Source organism: Corapipo altera, unplaced genomic scaffold (genome assembly GCF_003945725.1).
Source record: "Corapipo altera isolate COAL_440 unplaced genomic scaffold, ASM394572v1 61411, whole genome shotgun sequence".
Lineage (NCBI taxonomy): Eukaryota > Metazoa > Chordata > Aves > Passeriformes > Pipridae > Corapipo > Corapipo altera.
Genome location: NW_020884875.1, coordinates 19,860,122 through 19,881,456, shown reverse-complemented (window position 1 = coordinate 19,881,456; position 21,335 = coordinate 19,860,122). Strand labels below are relative to the sequence as shown.

The 21,335-nt window shown below is 37.0% G+C and overlaps 1 protein-coding gene across 1 annotated transcript in view; it reads right to left on the bottom strand.

Moving 5' to 3' along the window:
- Nucleotides 1-21,335, bottom strand: part of OXCT1 (3-oxoacid CoA-transferase 1) — an 88,981-nt gene that overhangs the window by 3,850 nt on the left and 63,796 nt on the right. Inside the window, exons 14-16 of the mRNA XM_027634689.1 lie at nt 13,561-13,650; nt 8,395-8,475; nt 6,097-6,198 (exon numbers count right to left, since the gene is read on the bottom strand). Of these exons, the coding sequence (XP_027490490.1) occupies nt 6,097-6,198; nt 8,395-8,475; nt 13,561-13,650 (273 nt within the window). The remainder of the gene's footprint in view (nt 1-6,096; nt 6,199-8,394; nt 8,476-13,560; nt 13,651-21,335) is intronic.

The window sequence follows — 21,335 nt, the reverse complement described above, 5'->3', positions numbered from 1 at the left end:
CCACCTCTACCAACTATGTACCATTGAAGACCAGTATTTCAGAGATAAACACTCCCATAACTAAATTTTCTGATGCAAGAATACAACTGATGTGTGGTATCAGCATCTAGCCTCCCAACTTCATTTATTTTGAGATGAGTTACTGATGTAAAAACGCAAGCAGATTAAACCTGGGCAGTTGAACCCGTACTTGCCTCCGGCAGAGTCTTACGTGGCTTTCAATGCCATGAACAGCAGTAGGAGAGTTCAATGCAGATGGACAATGCTTGATGATAATATAGTAGAATACTTCTAATTGTTCCTATTTTGAAAAATTTTCCTTCTTCCATTCACATTCAATTTTATTTGATTGATGATTGTATAGTATAATAATTTTAATTTTACTTTTTTTAAAAAACTTGCCTTTTTCCATTCACATTAATTTTTGTGTGAGGACACATTTATGTATTCTAATCTTTTAATTTCCTATACTCAAAAAATCAGTTATTGATACTATAAATGTACAGAAAACCAAGAATAAAACACAGTAAGCCTGAACAGGAAGCTGGAGAAGGAAAGAATGTGTAAATAGGAACAACACAGAAAAGACCTTTCAGAGTATGAGTGGTTAACATTTGGTGGAACTCTGACTGCAGGTCTACAGAAATACTGTGACGAATAGGTCTCTACAGAAGATCCAAGCCCCTTTAATTATCTCCTGTTCCCAGCCCTATTTAAATAGGTACCCCAGGATGAAGAGCAAAAATAACTCATGTGATCTTACTTGTTCAGGATGAAAAACAGTTCCACGGACAATCTGTCTCCTAGTTGATTAATGTGTCCCATGGAAACCTCACCTACTGCATCCTTCTGCCTCCTTAACCCATCTTTTTCAGTTAAAAGTACTAATGACACTAACTCATGAAAGAATGATATATAAGGGCCTTTTCAAGCATTAAAGCCTCTCTCCTTTAGAAGTACAGGGTTGTATTTTCTGTACCAGTTATTTCTGTTATCTTTCCTCCAGCCAGTATGTGTCATCATTTATTACCTTATGAGAGTAGCCACTGAGGAAAGCTTAGTTCATGAAGAACATGTTTACGTATCAAATGCTAATGAAATGTTTTCAATGGATGGCAACCATTCATTGATTTTTTCAAAGTTGTGTGTCAACTAGGATAATAAAGAGATCTAATAGGTACAAGTGTAGAAGAGAAACTCCCTGAGTGCATCAGCATTCCTGGGTTAGTTCCAGAAATGTTTCAATGTTTCAGAGTGCAAGCTCTGATGTGCCTTGCGTAATTTAGGCCTATTTCTGTCTCCACCAGGGATGGTTCCATTGAGGTAAAGGTAAAAGCTGGAGGATGAAGATAGAACCACCAAGAACTGTATTCTGCAAATGACAAAAGGCAACTACTGGAGGAAATTACTCTTCTTCTAATGTTGCAGATTTCGGTGCCATCAAAACATCAAGTGTTTCACATCTGAGGAGCATATTACATTAAATGTAATATCTGCCCATCTGATGCTAACAGCTGTCATTTGTGTGTATCACACTCTACTTCAGAAAGGGTCTGGGGCCCATGAGTGTGATGCGTCACAATGCCTGCTGAAGGTAATGGAGGTGACAAGAGCTCAGCACCACTCAGAACTGGATCCAAATTAGACCCAAATTGTTTGCTCTACATAAACACGTGACTAAATAAGCAGAAAAATGCAAGTGTAACACAAGTTTGTGCTTAGAAAACAGGGAGTACTCAATGCAGAAAGCCTCCCGAGTCCACTGCTTTAAATCCTGGTACTGCAGTCAATTCAGTGTCACGCTGTGCTAAGAGCACAGCATTTGGTAAGGACTGAAGGTCCTTAATGTAGACTGTTTCATAGTGCACAAAGTGGATACTTTCTTACAGCACCTCCTAAGCAACATTCTCATTATTATTTCACCTATGGGAAGAACATCTTATCTTGGAAGCTTCAAAATACTTTGCTTATGTTGAACAGGTGTACGGGGAGAAGTTTGCCTGGGCAGCCCAGTATATGGCCTTTGAACTGGTAAGAAGACAGAGCCTCACAGATTCCCTGCAATTCAAAAGGGAATTGACTGTTGGCTCTCTGATTTCCAAACCCTAACTATACTTTTCAGCTACACAAACAGCTCTGTGCTCATTTAATTGTTTTTCTATGTAGCAAGTGTTCTTTCAGGGCCTGATTCTGAATAATGCTGAGTCTTAATAAGTTGGTAACTTTGACCAGTGTGCAAAAGCAAGTTATTGATCCAAATGTAAAAAGAGACCCTAAAAAAAAAGTTAGCATATTTGTTAAAAGTTGCTTACCTCATTAAATTAATAAAAGTTGCTTTTCTTATTAACTCCTATTTTGTATTTAATTTCAGATAAAATCAGAAAATTCCATCATCATATATATATATATGTATATATGATACAAAAGTCACAAAAACACAACATTCATTTAAAAATCAAGTCAATCCTGCAACAGCCTCAAAAGAAAATGTTTCTCAAAGGAAAATGTAATTCCAGAAAATAAAACCAATATCCTGTACCATTTTGTACTCAATTGGACAGTCACCTTCTTTTTAAACATAAATAATTTATTTTTAAACATTCTTTTTAAACATTTCTATTTAAGCATCTGCCTTGAGAGATGTTTTTCCTATTCTCCACACTATCTTTCAAGAACATTTTGTAAAACTGATGTTTTACCTTAAGAAAAAAAGAAGGTGGGGAGAGGGGGGAGATTTTAGACTTATCCTGATTGTTTTTATAATGAAACACATCTGCAAAAGTATGTCCTGTCATGGTTTCATCAATGGTATAAGCCAGTACAAGCCCAAACAATTGCCTGCCAAGGTGATCTACATGCTAGGCTACAGTAAATCTGATTTAAGCATACAAGATAAGCCAACATTTTGTCTTCACAGTAAAATTGAGGGTGAATTGTTCATGGTTTATATGAGCCAGTCTATAATGAAGATTGTAAAGTTTAAATCATGTTTCCTTTGACATTTTGTTGTTGCAAATGTTCTTTAGAAGATGTTTTTCCAAGTAAGCAGGTTGTGAAAATGGGACTGTATAGTCAAATGTGACACAAATAAGGCCATGTAGACTATGAAGTTCTCCTCTGCAAATAGGAGTAGTCTGCATGGGGTGAGGTAGTTATATACAAAGCTACAGCAACCCCTTAAAATCTCATTTCTAGTGCACCTACAGAGATATTTGTTTTAGTTCAGATCACTCACTGCATCCACTGAAAAAAGCTGCTAGAAAAAGAAGTGAACTCTTCATTTTTCCTCAATTAGTTCTGTTTCAAACTAGGCAAATATGATCCTGCTTTTACTGTGGCAATACAGTATCACTAAAGCTCCTGTCACCCATATAAAACCAAGATGTCTCATTCAGTGAATATAAATAATCACAAGCACAAGACCTACTGTTGCAAGAAAGCCTGAGGCAGAGTCTTGAAACGTGGAATAAAGGACCAAGAATGCTGATTTCTGAATAAATGCCTATCACAATGCTCAAAACTTTATTTTCTGAGCTTCAAAACTAAGTGAAGGACACACCGTTGTTTGGTATAGATGAAAACTGGGCCATCAAGGGTCCAATATTATACAACAGTAACCCAGTCTTGCTGTCAAAGATTTCAACAGATTTGGTAAGGATTTCAATGAGAGAAGGACTTGGACACTGTGGTCTGGAAACGTGCTTTAGAGTAGGGGTGACAAAAAAAGGGAGGGAGGGAGGGAGGGAAGGAGGGAAGGAGGGAGGAAGGAAAGAATGAAGGAAGGAAGGAAGGAAGGAAGGAAAGAGTGAGCTAGTGTGCTTCCATGCCACAAGTTTAACAAACAAATCAGCGGTTCATGCTTTCCACCTGCAGTGCTGTAGAGATTTCAAGTACTTTTGTAATGACTCACCCGTATGTCACACTGAACTCCTATGCATACTTTGGCAGAGGTACACACTTTACAAACATGCCTTACTTTGAAAGCATTTATGCAAGCCACCTGCTTTCAAGGAAAGTACCTGCAAATGCATAAGCCAAGCAGCATCTATATTTTTCGTGCCCACAGGTGCTTTAGTGCAACTCACAATTTCGTGCCTGACTACGGCAGCCTTGTGGAGCAGACTGTGCTCTCTGGACAACAAGGAAACCGTGCCTGTGAAGTGTCCCTTACCGATCCTAGTAAGACATATCCCAGTGACCCAGACAGTGGATTGCTCCAATACTTCTCATCAACTGCTAAATTCAGGCTACATTAAGTATTTGAAATTTATACCACTCCTTCGTAACACTTCCAGAAAAGCAGCAAGGTGGGTGGTGCTACTCTTTTCTTTGGACCCAACAGTCTTGCCCTATCACACCTGCTGCAAAGCTTTACCTCATAGGCCATCATTTTACGCTTCTCACTTTTCTCTCTGAATTTTTTGGTTGCTTTTGTCCTCATTGCCTTGAGCACAGGCTTCTGGCCTTTACTTTGGGAAAAACACATTTAATTGAACACATATATATTGGTCACCTGAACAAAAAAAAAACCCCAGATCCTTCCAAACAAGCAGGTACTGAAAAAATAAGGGCTACTGTGTTCTGAAAACAGAGTTCCTTTCCTGTAGTTTACATCTATGCAAATGCTTACTAAACATCATGCTTTCAAATTCATTATGAAGTTACTCCCCAAATTAAATACAAAAAAACAAAACAAAGTGACTGATTGCAATAGTTACAAACCTACAAAGTCCATTTTTAATTTTAGATGGTAGCTGTTTGACAGATTGATCAGTGCAAGAAAAAGATGTCCTGACATTATCAAAGTTTTAAAAAATTGATAATTTTTTTCCTAGATCAAAGTCAGAAGCTGAATAATTTCTTTTGCACACAGAATTGCTGAATATGGAAGTTTGCTTCCACTTTAAATTAAAAAATAATAATGACTTTACCTGGAAAATTAGTAACCTACCAAAGTGATTCTGTAGCAGCTTTCTGCACTCTGCAGTTGCAGACCAATTGTCTTTAATCCAAATTTTTTTCTCAGATAAATTAAGCTATTTTCAGCAGTGAATAGCTCTTTATTTAAAATTTTCTAAAGAAAAACATACACTATCATATTTAGCTATCAGAAATGCTCTCTTATGGACACAGGAAATGAATGGAATTTCACAGGCTCATTGCTCTGAAAGTTTTACTTACTACCAACAGTAGGCTCAAAGCCTTATTAAGAAACCCTTTCACATACTGAATGCTCTGTAGTCTTTCAGTTATGTTCTATTGCTTTGCCATGAAACTCTGCATAGAAGAAGAGTACTTTGTTTCACTACTAAATTTTCCCCAACTATTTTTACAGTAGCATTTGCATAGTCATACTTGCTGTCTTTGCCAAAGGAGGGCTGAACTGCCCCAAAAGACTTCACAAAACAAAAGAAAAAAATTTGTGATGTTCATGCAGGGGAAGGCCATGAAGAAACTATATTATCAACCATACATGCATTCAGTTACACCCTAGTGTGCTACAGCTTTCCATTAATAACCCATTTTTGTGTTTGTAAATGAGACAAGAATAAATGTCAAAAGGCAGGGGCTTTCTGGATTAATGCAGAGCATAAGTTCCATTCATAGAAGACAAAGGGAGAGACAAAGCAAAGATATCAATGGCAGAACAGTTCATTGACTGGCACTACTAACATAAAGTGGACACATGTCACTCCTGTTGAGAAGACTTACAACTCCACCTAAAGACAGCATGGAAACTTAGCAACACACACTTAGGTAAACTGACTTATACAGTGGAAAAATAAATATTCATCCACTTCTCCAAAATGATCACCTCCCTCTTCAAAGCATAAAAGTTTCCTTTCCACTTGTCCTTTTAGTCATTTCTCCATCTCTCCTGGTTTTCCTAGCTTCTGATGCTTCTGATGCTTCTGACATAATCACACTAGATTAGCCTTAAATTACGTTTTTATTGTAAATCCCACAGGCAATCTATTCAGTCCTCACCTATAAAGAAGAAACTTACTTCATCTACAAGTCTTCATGTGATGAACATTGGTGGAGAATATTTGTTTTGACTCCAGACTAACTATATGGGTTTGTAAAATTACTTACTGCAAAGTCACAGCCAGTGCTTTTCTTGATATCATCCACTGTCAGTCCTTCCCAGATTTCTATGAGAGTCAACCCCTTCTTCTTGTCCACATCAAACACCGCCTACCAAGATCAAAAAGCACACAATTATTTTTTTTATTACGAAAGCAGCAAACAGGGATGTAAATGGTAATATTGTACAAAACAGTGTGCTGAAGCAGTTAGCATTCCCTCAGTAACAAAAGATGCCACTATCAATTGGTTTCACTTTCCTGACTGATCAATAAAGATTTCTGCTACATTTTTTTGAATCTGAAAAAATTTAAAATACTATATGTGTTAGTTTTGTGGGACAAATGTACAACTGTTTATTCCTGCAGGAAATGAGGACCATGCCTGCCACTCCCGTCTGGTAAGAATGGGAAGTTCAAAGGAAAGGGCTGAAACGTTCTTTGCTGCAAGACAATGCCCAGCAAGAGACCATGAAAGAAACAGAAAAAGTCAACATCTCCCTCATTTTTTTATTTAATTTTAAGGCCCGTAGAGAGTACAGATCACCTTTGTCTCACTGTAAGTTTCTCCTACAGTTACTGCACACCCAGTGCAAATGCTAGTATTTTCAGAAGCTAGCAATGAACAACATTTCTTGCTGTATGTTCAACAGAAAGCCTGGGTGGAAGTGGCTGAATGAGCAAAGTTCCTGATGTCTTCGTAAGATATGCAATTCAATTCTGAGACTTACAAGCACATCACATAAAAACACCTGTAAAACAATGCGCACTTTAATACTGCCTACCAGAGGGAGATACACAGGTTGCAAGCTAGTTGCCAGGGAAACCATGAGGTTTAAAGTAATTTTCCTTAAAAATAAAAGTTCAGTACCAAAAGACCAGTGAAAATTGAACTTGAAATAAAAGTTCAGTCTTAAGCTCATCACAGAACTGTACTGAAGACTAGCTGTCCTCTGGGCACATGAGACCACTTTATGGGACTAAAAAATGACAGCTCCTCTAAGTCTTAAAAGAGAAGCTGGGCATAAAGGAACATGCACACTAGGATGCTACTGCGGTAACAGAATTTGCAACATTATCTAAATGCTGTTGTACATTTGTGTCATCTCTCAATAAAGCCACAAGATCTGGTAAGTGATGAATCTTAAGAGAAATTTTGCTTATTGTTTATTTTCTATCAGTTTTTGTTCCCTCTCATTTTCTTTGTACCTTACATTTGAATGTGGCCAGTGAGTAGAGGACTGGAAAAAACTTCCACATTTTAATTTATTTTTCCTTACTTTGTGAAGAAAAATCCTTTAAATGTAGCGATATACCACTGGAGAAAGCAAATTCTACAACAGCACCTTTGATGCATTCTACTTGGCATGATAGATGGCTCACAGAGGGACTACTCTAAGTCCTTAAAAATGTAAACACTGATAGTAAAAGGAGTATGATTACAGTAAAAACCTTAAGTCATTTAATCTTTGCTGAAAAGATCCACTAATGTACTTTGAGAAGCAGCAATATCAGATGCTCATATATACTTGCACAGGAGAATAAATTGCTTCACTAACGGAATCAAGTAAGAACAGAAGACTTAAAGCTCTGCTACAGCTATAGGTATATCTGAAACAGTCTGTAGTACACACCGAGAAATATGCCAATTGTTTAATTTATATGTGCTCTGCTGGGGGAAAACAAACAAACAAACAATAATAATAATAATAAAATAAATAATAATTAAAAAAAAAACAAACCACAAAAAAACCCCAAACCAAAAACAAAAGAAAAGAAAAAAACCCCACAAAAAACTCCAAAAAACAAACAAAAATCCCACAAAAAAACCCCACAAGCAAACAAACAAATAAACAAAAAAAAAAACCCAAACAAACAAAACCCCCCCAGGAAGAAAAAAAAACAAACCAAAAAACCAAAAACCAAAACACCTCCCCACACACACACAAAAATAATAAAACAACCAAAAAACCCGAAGCTGTGATTACAGCTGTACTTTAAGATTTGCATCTCACAGCAAATTTTCAGGAATACTTTGGGAAAAATAAAGAGATACACACTTTTCATGCCTGTCATACACGGTATCTTTGTTCTGAAAGTGTCTAAGGGTACATTTCAGCATGCAACATGTCATAGCTTTAAAAAGAAAAATATGAGCCCCAAAACCTTTGGACCTGAGCTCCAAGGGAGTCTTTTCCCTCCAGTGGCAACAGATACTAAATATAATCTTAATTTTTACTAAGCTTTACTACTTTCATTTCAGATGGAGGAGGAATTTGTTAGCAAGGATTCAAGAAAAGTACTTTACCTTCTCTGTAATGATGCGGTCAACACATTGTTTCCCAGTAAGTGGCAAGCTGCATTTTTCCAAGATTTTATGGACATTGCCCTGTGTTTAATAATATAGAGACAAACAAAAATTTTCAAAAACAACACAGCTTACTCAGAATTCAAATACATACACGAAAATCACAGCTGTAGTCATTCTGTGTTATTGAAACATTCAATATATTCAGAACACCTTCGAATTCACTTCTATGGTAGACTACATCTCTGGCAATTTGGGACAGTTATTACTTAAATCCTACATAAAGGAAGATGACCAATAAGAATCTTACTGTACCACTGAGTGGACTCCTAAGTTTAGAAGTTCTGCATACTGCTGCTTAATAATCTGCCCTTCCTGCTGCAATGTGAGGACGAGAAATACATGGGACCTCACCGATGACACATGAAAGAAAAAAATTAGGGAACAACATTATGGGAAACATATTTCTCTGTCTTATACTTTATCACAAACAATATGTGCAGAACCAGCCATATACAGAGGCATCTCAACCCCCCAGGGCTCAAACGCAAAGTTATGCTTTGCAAATAGTAAATACAGTTTCTTTACCCACACTGAATTTCCATTCCCTCTATCTCTCCAGGAAAGTCCAAAAGCAGACTGAGAGATGAGTGCAATATGCTCATCCTCAAGTGTTGGCTGAAGTTACATTATCTCTGTTTTAGACAAATTAGCACATAGTAGAAAATAATGTATGTATAGAAAACATGATTTACTTAAAAGCATTTTCTTTTCAGGGGCATCAAATGCCAGCTAATCTAAATCCTGAGAAAAATATTACCTCATGAGAAGACATAGCTTCTGATATGAAGCTGGACAGGTAAGGTTTGGGTGGTGGGTTTTTGGGGGTGATCTCCTCATCTTTTATAAATTTCCTTTTTTTCTCCCTTCTTTTAGTAAGAGTTCACAAATGGCTTTAGAACCTACTAAATTAATGTAGGCTTCAAGAGCTCTGAATGGATATAAAAAAAATAGATTGCTACATTTTTCATCAGTATTTGTGTTTTACAGAGGTACCATTAAGTGCACATTTCTCCCATTATCCCATCCTTTTATTTTTTTCTCTAATTATCAATTTTCAGTTACACTGAATATCAATTTTCAGTTCAGAACTCTCAGAGTGTAACATGTCTCATTTAACCATCTAAATGCAATACTCAAAAAATTTACCATTACCACCTTGCCTTAAGGCTTAATATAAACTCAGGAACCACCCTGCAGCCAGTTTGACTCCCAAGTGAAAAGAAGATAAGCAATCTATATGCTTTTGAATATATCTTTTTTCTGTGAAGAACTATTTCTTCATTCTAGTTACTTTCAATTGACCTACTTATATCCTGTCCATCTTGAGGACATTCTTATGCACTTTGCCTAAGAGCCAAGACTAATCTGTGCTATTCATAAATCTTCAGTAACATATCAGATACACTTTTCAGCCCTGTGAAATGAAGTGTCTCTTTCTGGGACCTAACTGAGATTTAAATGCATGGACTTCCAGAGGTGGCAGCTTGAATGATAACTGATAACTGATAACTGATACATTTGAGCTTCTTAACACTTGAGCTGAAGAATATCTTATTACCAGTTGGTACTGAAGATGACATGCATTTCCTGATCTTTTCAAAGGCTGGATTCAATGATCTTAGAGGCCTTTTCCAACCAAAACAATTCTGTGACTTTTGGAAGACATCCATCAGGTAGGATGTAAGAATAGCAATCTGAATGGAATGCTTTTCTACCATCTGAATTTATACAGGACTTGTTCAGATAAAGGAAAAGACTGTTGTGTAGATATATAAAGCCTTAAGGTGTTCCAGTCTGCTTTAAGTAAAAAAATTCTGTTGCTGAAGAACCAAAATGTCCTTAATCTTGCACAACACAGTTTGAGAAAGGAGATTTCAGTTCAGTGCTCCATGTTTCAGTCATGTCCAAATCAAGTGCTTTCAAACAGTTTCCATTCTATTTTTCTGAATAGTGTAGAAAACTCTTCACAAAATGGAACAATTACCAGCCTTACTTTACTATGTTTTGCAAAACATGTCAATGATGGTATGGGGGTAAGAACTTGACTTTTAATTCTCTCAGGCAGTATTTAGCAGATCAGACACAGATGCATAGTCGCTGTCTAGACATTAAATAACACCCTTCTATTCTATTATTTTTTTTATTCATGGTTATAAACAAAGAGGTAGTTTAGCAAAAAATAAATTAAAAAAAGAAGCTAATGAATTAGGTTTCAGGTTCATTTCCCAAGTGTCTCACAGTGGCCTAAGCATATGGAGCAAAAATTGGAACACCCTTCTACAGATATGCCCTCCTGGTTTCTGATATGCTGTGACACACAGATTTTCTGATGCAGAGACTGCTTCTGGGCAATGCTATTTGTCCTTGATGAACTCAACCTCATAAAGCAGTTTAGTCCCTTTCTTACAGGCTTAATTATTTGAGATCTTATATCGTTCTATTGATCATCCACAACTTCGTTAGCTGCTGTGAAAAGTGTTTGTTCTTGTTTCAACCATGCAGGCTGCTAATTTCAGTTAGGTATCCCTACTTCTTTTATAAGGCAGTGACAAGCCCTTCTGCATCCACCTTCCCTGTGCCCTCATTATTTTGTATATTTCTTCGTTACCCCTCCTCAATAGTGTTTCTTAAGCTGAAGAGTCTTCTACAAATCTCATTCCATATTCTCTCATCCAGCTTCTGTATCTTTTGTTTTTCAATACACGTACAAGTTTAGGTAATTAAAAATGTAGTTAATTTGGGACTGAGTGTATTTATTTGTATTTGTAACATACTACATATCAGAATTTAAAAAGAGGAAAATTCTCTGAGTATTTGAGTGTTAAGACAGATACTAGTTTTATCCTCATAATTAACTGTAAATTATGTTTTGCTTGTGCTGCAAGGACTCAGACTATTTCTATGTTAAAAACTGCAGTGTCTGTACTAAAAAGAGAAGGGCTATTAAACTCTCGGAAAAATTTAATGTTTAACAAGCCATTACTATTATACAAAAAAACTTGATAAGGATTGAAAGATCATTCACAAGAAAAAACTGTGCCCAAGAACTACCTATTGCAGCAACTCTTGAACATTTCCACTGAAGGTACTGAGTATATTCTATGTTTTCCACTGTATTTTCATACATCAAATCTTGACTGCTGTTGATATACAGCAAATTTTGGCATCTGATGCTAGATTTCGTATTCATTTGGAGAGTAAGATGACAGAATTGTGCCTTTTACTCAAAAGCCAGCAGACAAAAGAGTGTGTCTCAGTACATGCAGACATTTCTTTCATTCAATAGTACACTGGGCTTTAAGCAGGATGAAACACTGCTCCTCTGATACGTAGATTCAGATGCAATAAGTTTGCAAGAAGATCTTCAGTGTAAAAAATTAAAAAGCAGTCACACCCAAAGGCTTCTGACTTCCAGAACTGGCCTCATGGGAGTTATATTTGCTTGTCTTTTAAAGAAAAAAAAAGAGCACCTCAAAACTTTAACACCAGTTTTTGATTTCTAAACATGAGATTTCTATTTTTCATCATCTTAACTTTTGAGGAAACAAGAGGCATTAGTATGAAGACCCCAAAAACATACTAGGAAACGAAAGAGTGCCGTTTTTAAAAAAGAATAAAATAAAAATAATGCATAGAGTTTAGTTTGACAATGCATTCTCACAAAAGCAGAAGAAATAATTTATGAAAGCTTGTAACTGGCTCTCCTGAAGTGCATAGGAGGCACAGCATGCACATTAGTGCCCAAAGTAGGTATATGTATGCAAAAATAAATGATTCTATGACTGGACCGTTCATAACAGCGAAGCTATCTAAGCTTTCATTTTTTCAGGTTTCAGTACTCTCACAGAGAAAAAAACCCAGCAAACAATTTTCAAACACTGTTTTGAAAAAATATTTCAGCAATAGTGTCTCTAAATAGAAAAAACTGGCTTGAATACTTACACCGTTCCTGGACTCTGAGCCTTAACCAAATTCCACAGTAAGTAGAAATTTAGCATAAATATTTATTGAGATCACATTAACACCTGAAGTGTGTGTATGAACAAATGGATAACTACATATGTAGTTTTTGGGAGGCTCTGGGATAGTGATGCAAGTCATAAGAATGAATTTACTTTTTAATTTCATTTACTAATTTATGCGTATCAGCATGAAAACTGTTGGGTTAAACTCAGGCTTGTCACTGACAATGTGCTTAGTATAAACTCTGAAACTACTACATTTTGCAATTTTTTTTTTTAAGTGAAAATTAATTCTTCAAATCTCATTAAAAATCACACAGCTGCTAATATATTTACTTTCATATTTACGTATTTGCTATAGCTTACCATGCAAATTCCTTATGATTGCCTTTATGCATTCTGACAAGGATATTATTTTGAACAATACACATTAATTTTTGTTGCAGACATACAACAAATTTGGAATACCAGAAACCCAGAAATTAAACAAGAAGTGCATTTTTAAACATTCAGTATAGAGATTTTTGTCTTTCAGTACATTTTTCTCGTATTTTACACAGTCCCATGTTAGAAGATTCATATGAAGAGCTTCCTACGATCTTTTGTGGGGGACTGCTTATGTCTATAGCACTGCACCCACAGAGAAGTCTCTCAATTAACCACTAACACATAATGATGTAAGGCAGCCTGCATCTCATCAAAAAGATCTGTTCTATTAAGCTGTCGGTACCAATTTGACTGGTAATTCAAAGGTAAATACCTTTCCATCATAACAAGTATTTAGCCACGGGGAACCTCATTTTTCAGATTACTCTGAGGTAAAGAGTAGGGCAGCATCTACTTTAGCTTTGGCAATTGCCACCCCCATTAAACTTGCATGAAGTAGCTAAAAAAATGTGTGCACCTTTTAAACACCAAGTTAATATTTCATTTTTTTCTGCATGGTGAATGATTCACTTACAAGAAGAAAGGAACCATCCTAACCTAGCCTCAGTTGCACCACCATAATAACTAACAGCAAAACTATCAAATCTCACAAAGAAGCAGAATTAATGTCTCTTTTTTTCCACTTTTTTTTTTTTTTTTTTTTTTTTTGGTATAGCACAAAACACTCATTTAGAAAGAAGTGGCAGAGCCTTACCTTGGCTGAGTGTTCCATGGTGACAACGACTTTGGTCTGTGCACTGGATACCAGGTCCATAGCACCCCCCATCCCTTTCACCATCTTACCCTAAAATTAAATTTTAATGGAAATGTAACATTTTTATTATTTAAAAACAAAAAAAAAAAAAAAAAAGAGAGAGAGAATATTCTGGCTGCAGTGACAACACAACATGGTCACTTTTTCCTGCATTGAAAGCCCACCTATTTCATAACCACTGTATTCAAACATGAACAGAGCTTCACCAGAGTGAAAACAGCTTTCTCTTTCTAGGGTCTATATGATGTAAACAGAAGAAGAATTTGATGAGTAGAACAAGGAGACCCGCTGCTATGGCTGGTGCCCTGGGGTGTAACCAAAATCTGAGTAGTACCATTGGCTTAATGGGACACTGACACTGAGGAGCTGAATTTAGTTCCAATGGCTCTGTCACTAGAAAAGCAAAGCGTTCATCCTCCTATTGATAAAAATGTCATTACTTCCTCAAAAGAAATCTTGGCTTATGACATCTAGTAACAAGAACATCTGAGCACTATCCACCTTCCAGTTTAGAAGGTCACTTGCCAGTTTAGAAAGTCATGCCTTGCATCACTGTATCAGCAAAAACCAATGTTTTGATCTATTCCAGATGTCTGTAGAGGTCATTTCAGAATATGGGCAAATAAATAAATGTGGCTCAGTAATCACTTGTGTTTGTGCCTCAAACTAAGCAATGCTTTCAGCCTTGGGACTCATTCTGCTCTCAAAGAGTGTCAGAACTGCACCTGTTACGACAGCAGCTGTCTTATGGCTTGGTGTTCAGCTACCTTTACTTTTACTTTCTGTAGTGCTACTGCATTCAATCCCTGCCTGCTTCATCACCTTAAACTGGAGGCACCTGATCGTAGAACAGATCCAAACTTGGCACACTTCTGACAGGAAATGACTATAGGTTTAAAGTTCAATCAGTATGAGCAGAGCAATCATTTTTGAACAAGCACTAGACCCAATAATCAAACATGGCAACAACCTCATATACCAATCCAGAGTTGCTGAGGAGGGTAGAAAGGGGAGTGGAACACCATGATAGGAGAGGTTAGTAGGAAACACGATGCAAGGAGGGCAACAAAGTGAAGGGCCTTGAGAGGAAGCTGTATAACTGAGGGCACTGGGTCTGTTCAACTTGGAGAAGAGGCGACTGAGGGGAAACATAATCACAGTCTACAACTTCCTTGTGAGGGGAAGCAGAGGGTCAGACACTGATCTCTCTGGCAAGCAGTGACAAGATCTGTGGGAATGGTCTGAAGTTGTGTCAGGGGAGATTTAGTTTGGATATTAGGAAAAGGTTCTTCACCCAGAGGGTGGTTGGGCACTGGAACAGGCTCCCCAGGGAAGTGGTCACAGCATCAAGCTGTGACTAATTATATGGACAGTAATACAACGTATGCTGTTTTATATACAAAACCTAAAAGTTTATGGTTAAATGACTGGAAAACTTCCTAGTACAAAGCTTTTCTCTTACACTTCCTTCTATCAGCTATATGATTCAGTACCTTATAAGAATCAGTACCTATGGTCCATGATAAAAAACATATGGAAGAGACTTGTCTCACTAGAACGACAAGCCAGCAACTTATTAGTCTGTTGATCATTATGGTCTCTTGATTGTAGTGAAGGGAATATTCACCACTGCCCCCCCTTCTTCCCTCCCCCAAAATAATACTTTTCTACTGTTTGCAGAGAGGAGAATAAATCACACCTTCCTATATCTATAAAAAATCCCTTTGGAATTGCTCTGGCCAGACTAATATTTAATATTAATTATATTAATTATCATGACTACTAAATATTTCTTTGCAAATACAAATTATTTATCTCTGTCCTTAGCTTCTTGGTAATGCTCAGATCATTCTCCATCCTACCTGGAAATACAGAGCTCTTAGAGAGACTGCAGTGACCTCTCACATACCTGCCAGAGGTTCACTTACAAGATAATGCAGAAGCTGAAGATGACATATTATCTCCCCAGTAACTCAGAATACGTTTGCATTGAGGATTATGCTATGAATGCACCTGTCCTGACAATGCCATTAGTTCATTTTCCAGGCCTATTAGTTCTATTAACTAGTAAAGACCTACAGCAACAAGTAAATACCTGAAGAACCAAGTGCTGATGAAGGTCAACAACAAATCTACTTCTGGAGAAGTCATACAGGACTGAGAGAAGAGACATCATCCCTTTGTGTACACAGAAACAGGAAAATGCAAGTCAAAGAGAGGGAGCTTCATCTGCTCCTGCTTTTTTAGGAAAACATATTCATCACTGGTGAAACAAATCAATTAAGCATCACATGCAACTAGCCAAGTAATTACATGTTGAGGAATACCCAAAGCAGAAGAGCCTTACATTGCCCTCAGTGCATCTACCAAACTACCACAACTTGCACTTTCCCCCACATCATACTGGCCAGCTGCATCCTAAATTTGAATTAAAATATTCACGACTAAAAGGTGATTCCAAAAAGACACTTTGCCCCTTTTTGCCCCCTGCCCCCCACTCTCTCCATTTATTTATTTAAGATGATTTTTGTTAGTTCCCAATTGCATTGGTGCTGCTAATTTAAGAAACCAGAAGCAAAGGCTTAGAGCACTGGTAGAGCATTAGTAATTTGAAACACTGTTATAAAACCCACTTCACCAGCAACAGCTTGAAGTGAGAATAAAGGATTTTTGAATTAATCATGTGGTTCCTGGGAGGTGAAATTTTGGCAATATTTATACAGAGTGTTAGGTAGAGGACACAAGCTGACAATTTGCTTGCACCTTCTCAGTTACAACAAAAGGTGGGAATTCTGCTTTTTCCATCGTGCTTTCATCAGCACTTCTTGCTAAGTCTCAGTCCAAATAAGACGCGGAAATTTTGGACCTGATGGATTTTTCTTTTTTAATTGAGATAATCAACTCTTCTGCTTCTTCACCATCATAAATCCACACAAAATTACTCTAATTTCTTGTAACGCCTACTTATAAGAAATTGATTGTTATTGTGGTGATGGGGCATCTTTAAGAAAATATGAGAGAAGGGTACATACTTTCTCATTTAATGTCCTCATATCTGAATATCATTTGAGTGGTCAAAACATAACATTAAAGAGCTCGAGGAATTAATTTAGCCTAACAGTAATTCCTAAACAGAAACCTTTCTGTTCATTTGGTCACATGTGGCACACAAGACAACCTGGCATTCCAGAGGAAACTTGTGAGTACTCCAGAGTGGGTGAGACAGTCAAGATATTTTTCAAGAAAATGTGAAGTTTTTCCAAAATGGTATTTCAAGTAAGCTAGAAAAATGTCATAGCAAGCAGGAAACAATTTATAAGAACATCCAAAGAGACTAAAAAGAGGTAGCTGAGAGAAAAGAGGAAAACTTAGGAGCCTTCTAACACTATTAAGGTCTTGAATCCATGTTGGTGTCTTAAATCTTTCCTCTACATTCTCCAGGGAATATGGATTTTTCTTCCATAATTGAATTTTATAGCTACTCCCAACATCAGAGGATAAAATGCATCTGAACAGTTTTGGTTAAGTTAAAGTAACATAATCTTTTGAGATAAACACATATCACATCAACAGTACAGCAAAGCAGATGCTAATGATGTGTTCAAGAAACAGTGAAAACTTATCAGTGGTAAAAGCATATTAGAATGCAGCCTGAGTAATTCCACTTAAAACTGAGTATCAAAGGACAGGCAAGGTGAAAATATATACCCATTTGGAAAGGAACTGAGTGTCCTTGCCAATGTTGCCAGCAGCCCTAACACTGTATTAAACAAACAGCATTTAGTCTGAAATTTCTCTTTCCTTCTATCAGATAAAAGAATACACATGCCTCACACGCCCAAAGTTAGTGAAACTGCTATTTCAAAAAGTCTTACAGAAAATAACCAGTGCCTCTAGTTTAACCTGCAGGCTTCCCATTCAATCTCGATTTTCACACATCCCCCTGAAGACCTTGAACAAGCTACCTAGAACGAGAGAGTAAAGAATTTAAAGATGTCGGCATTGTGTCTGATAGCCACAGATACAAACTAGGTGGCAGGTACAGAATTTATTGCCAGACTTAGCTTCCTTATGGAAGGAAATGACTGTATCGTGCTAGGGACAGATGCTAAAATTCAGAGCAATTGGAACAGTACGAACTCCACAGAGAAAAGCAGAAATTAAGATAATATAGTGGACACAAGATACTGCCATCATGACCACAGTTGTGCTAATGCTGCAATCGAAAGTACGAACTTTAGAGACCTTCAAAGGTTTCTGCTCTGCCCCTCTCCGCAGTGGTGTGTAGGCACTACTAACACAGCACTCCCTTTCTGTATAGGTACCATCTGCCTTTACAGATGTGCCAGCATCAAATGACACACACAGCACAGGTAGGGAGGTCATCAGAGCCACATACACCTATCTAACAAAAATATCTTGTCAATTTCAGTGGGGTTCCATATGGTTGGTTTGGGTTTTGTTTGTTCGTTTTTTTGGGGGGTGGTGCATATTAGCTCAAACCTTCAGGTTGTACAAGAAAGATACCAATCAGAAGGTAATATTAAAAAAAATAAATATGCATACATCTACTTTAACTTCATAAAAACGCAGATGACAATCTTTTGCCCATTCCTAACAGTCCTGTCCCATGTTTAAAGAAGAGGTATGTTTGCAGTTGATTCTAAAATGAAAGCCACAACTCTTTCAGATTTCACTTTCTATTTTTTCAGTGAAAAAGAATGGATGACGATTGTATCAAAAAAGACAGTAAAGCTAAGTGTTCTGAACTACAATTTCTGTCCTATTTTCCACTGATTTTATGTCCTTATATGTCCCACCCACAGAATTATTGTAATTCTACTGTCAACTAGGATGGCCGGATTAGATCTTATTCTGAGAAAAAAAAATTAGGAAATCATTACTGAGATTTTTCAATCAGTAGAGTGGGTAATGCAACAACACAAGAAAAAGTTAATACTGGCTGAATGCAACAAAACTGAGCACACTCTAAATGCACGATCAAGCAAAGGTATTTCTTAAAGGATCCAAAAAAAAAGGATTAATTGTACTGCTTAGCCACATAGAAACTGGCCTGATTTTCAAGAATGCTTACCAGGTATTCCCTAACACACACACACACAAAATGAAAAGTAAAATTTAAAAGTAACTTTTGAAAGAATGGAGCGTAAGTTCTTAAATGACTGCTTTTTCTTGGTAAAATGTATTAATAACTCTTTCTTAAAATGTAACACACACAAATATGTGCACTAACTATATTTTCATCTTTACTTTTCATAATCAGAATATTAAGGCAGCATAAGATACGTGTGAAGAAAGTTGGTCAGATTTTATTCTTTTATTCTCCCATAAACCTAGCTTGAAATAACCACTGGCAACAGTTTTTACTGACAGAGTGAAATTCAAATGAATACACCAAGAAACTGCATCTCAGGAGCAATGTAAAACAGTCTGTGACATGCTTCATTGAAATGGATTTGCGTTACAGTGACGAGCGTTTTTCAGTGTAATGGGACAATTAAGCTGTCCATTTACCTTCGCATACCACTTCCAAAACACACAGCATAGGATGCAATAATTAAATTTTACTGCTAACATAATACTAGTCTCTCTTGAAAGTGATGGTTCCATATCGTAGTAACAATTCTTATCACTAACCCACAGATCAGAAGTCCTTTGACATATGCTTGTATTTTTGAGACAGGCAGAATTTCTTCAGCTCTCATTATACAGATGCCTAATGCACAGCTGCCACTTCCCACATTGAAAATTTAAGAGAGTATGAATAAAATACCATCAAGGAGCTCCTACAATCCTTCTGTGCAGTCTGAAGAGAAATAAACAGGAAAATTGACAGAGAAAGCTCTCAAAAGGGTGGAAGAAGTAGAGCTAACACAATATGCTCCCTTTCTCCTTTGTGGCTCCAGGACTCTTCCAATGGTGATAATTATGTGCTACAAGGGCTCTGCAGGGCTTTCTGGCACATGTTTGTTGGGAGATAAGCAGCAAGCTTATATACTACTGTAGACTTAATTTCAAGAAGCGTGTCTGCAAAAACCTAATACATCTGCAGATTAAAACAATGTCCCATTGAAAAGTAGATTTCCAAGGAGACTCTAGGTAACTGATTCATTCAAATACTGATGCAGCCCCACTAGTCCTAAACATCAGACGACTTGATATAACTATTGAGAGAAACCCAGTCACTGAGCATAATTAACCTGTGTGTTTTCTATTCGTACAGAATTTATCCAATTTGTAGTCCTTAACTTATTTTTACAGTTAATAGTTAAAATACCTTTCTCAAAATTTCTTGCAAGTTGAAACAAAACACGGACAGTTTAGTGCATTCGGTGCAACAGAAATACTGGGAGAACTAGGAGAGTTACTAGACAGTGTGTTTGGATTCCAAATGAAAACAAGCCTTGTACAAAGACACTCCTACTCTAGCCAAGTGACAAACAGGCTGCAATAGGCCTCCTTGGAGAAGACCTACAGTGCTGTCAGGCATTCAAGGATGCATTCATGAAGATTCGTCCTTTCTTCCATCATTAAAAATGGTAATTTCAAGTTGGAAAAACTCTTGCTGTGGAGCCCTCTGCTCCCAGACTTGGTACTACAAATAACGATTAAAGGCAAAAATAAAACCAAAAAACTGTCACACAGTCACAGACTCAGCTGGTCTCTGCCAGTTTACTTCTATTTTTAAAAATGTCTTTACTAATGAATACGCAGTTCACTTCATGGTCAAAGCGTCCCAAATTGTGCAAGAGATGTACTTTGCAGCTCTGTAGAAAAACTACCAATAATGTATAAAATTATATTCCTAATGCCTTAGGTTATACTCACCTCTACAAACTGTAAATTAAAAGATTTATTATTGAATTGGAATTGGGTTTCCTCATTTCTTCTTTTCAGATAATCTTCTTTGATAAAGCTTAGAATATCTGTATAATTTTCTTTCATTGTATTTCATTATTAATGCTTTAATCCTTTAGGTTGGGCTAGTCCAATTCAGAGCATTAAAATCTAAGGATGCTGCTTCTAATATTCAAGGATTTTTTTTCCAAGAATGATCCAGATTTATGTAACTAAACTACATCTCCTGCACAAATTACGTGACTCTTCTCCTCAGCTAACTAACTGCATTATCTTAGCAATCAAAACATTAATTTTATACTCCACCAGAAGAATATACAAAGTTAGAGTTAATTTTCTTGCTCAAAATTGTATTTGGTTTGTATTTTTTGTAGAGAATAGAGATACTAAATAGTGTCAGGCCCAGTATCATCCCTGAGGCTGCTGCTTGTTAATCCTGGCCACTCGGCTGGTGGCTTACGAAATGGTCAGCTTCTTTGGTACCTTTGGATGTATCCTGGCTGTCTCTGTGAATTTACACACATTAATCAGTCCTCAGTATTCTTCTAAGGTGAGTACTAAGTGCCACATGTGTCACACATCTCTTAAATACCTGCAGGGATACTGACTCCACTGGCTTTCCTGGGGAGCCTGGTCCAATGCTTGAACCTTTTTGGTGGGGAAATTGTTCTTAACATCTAAACTTCCCTTGAAAAAACTTGAGGCCGCTTCCTCTTGTACTGTCCCTTGTCAGAAGAAGAAGTTGAACCCCATCTCTCTACAACCTCCTTTCAATTAGCTGTAGAGAGCAGTAAGGTCTCCCCTGAGTCTTCTTTTCTCCAGGCTGAACACCCCTA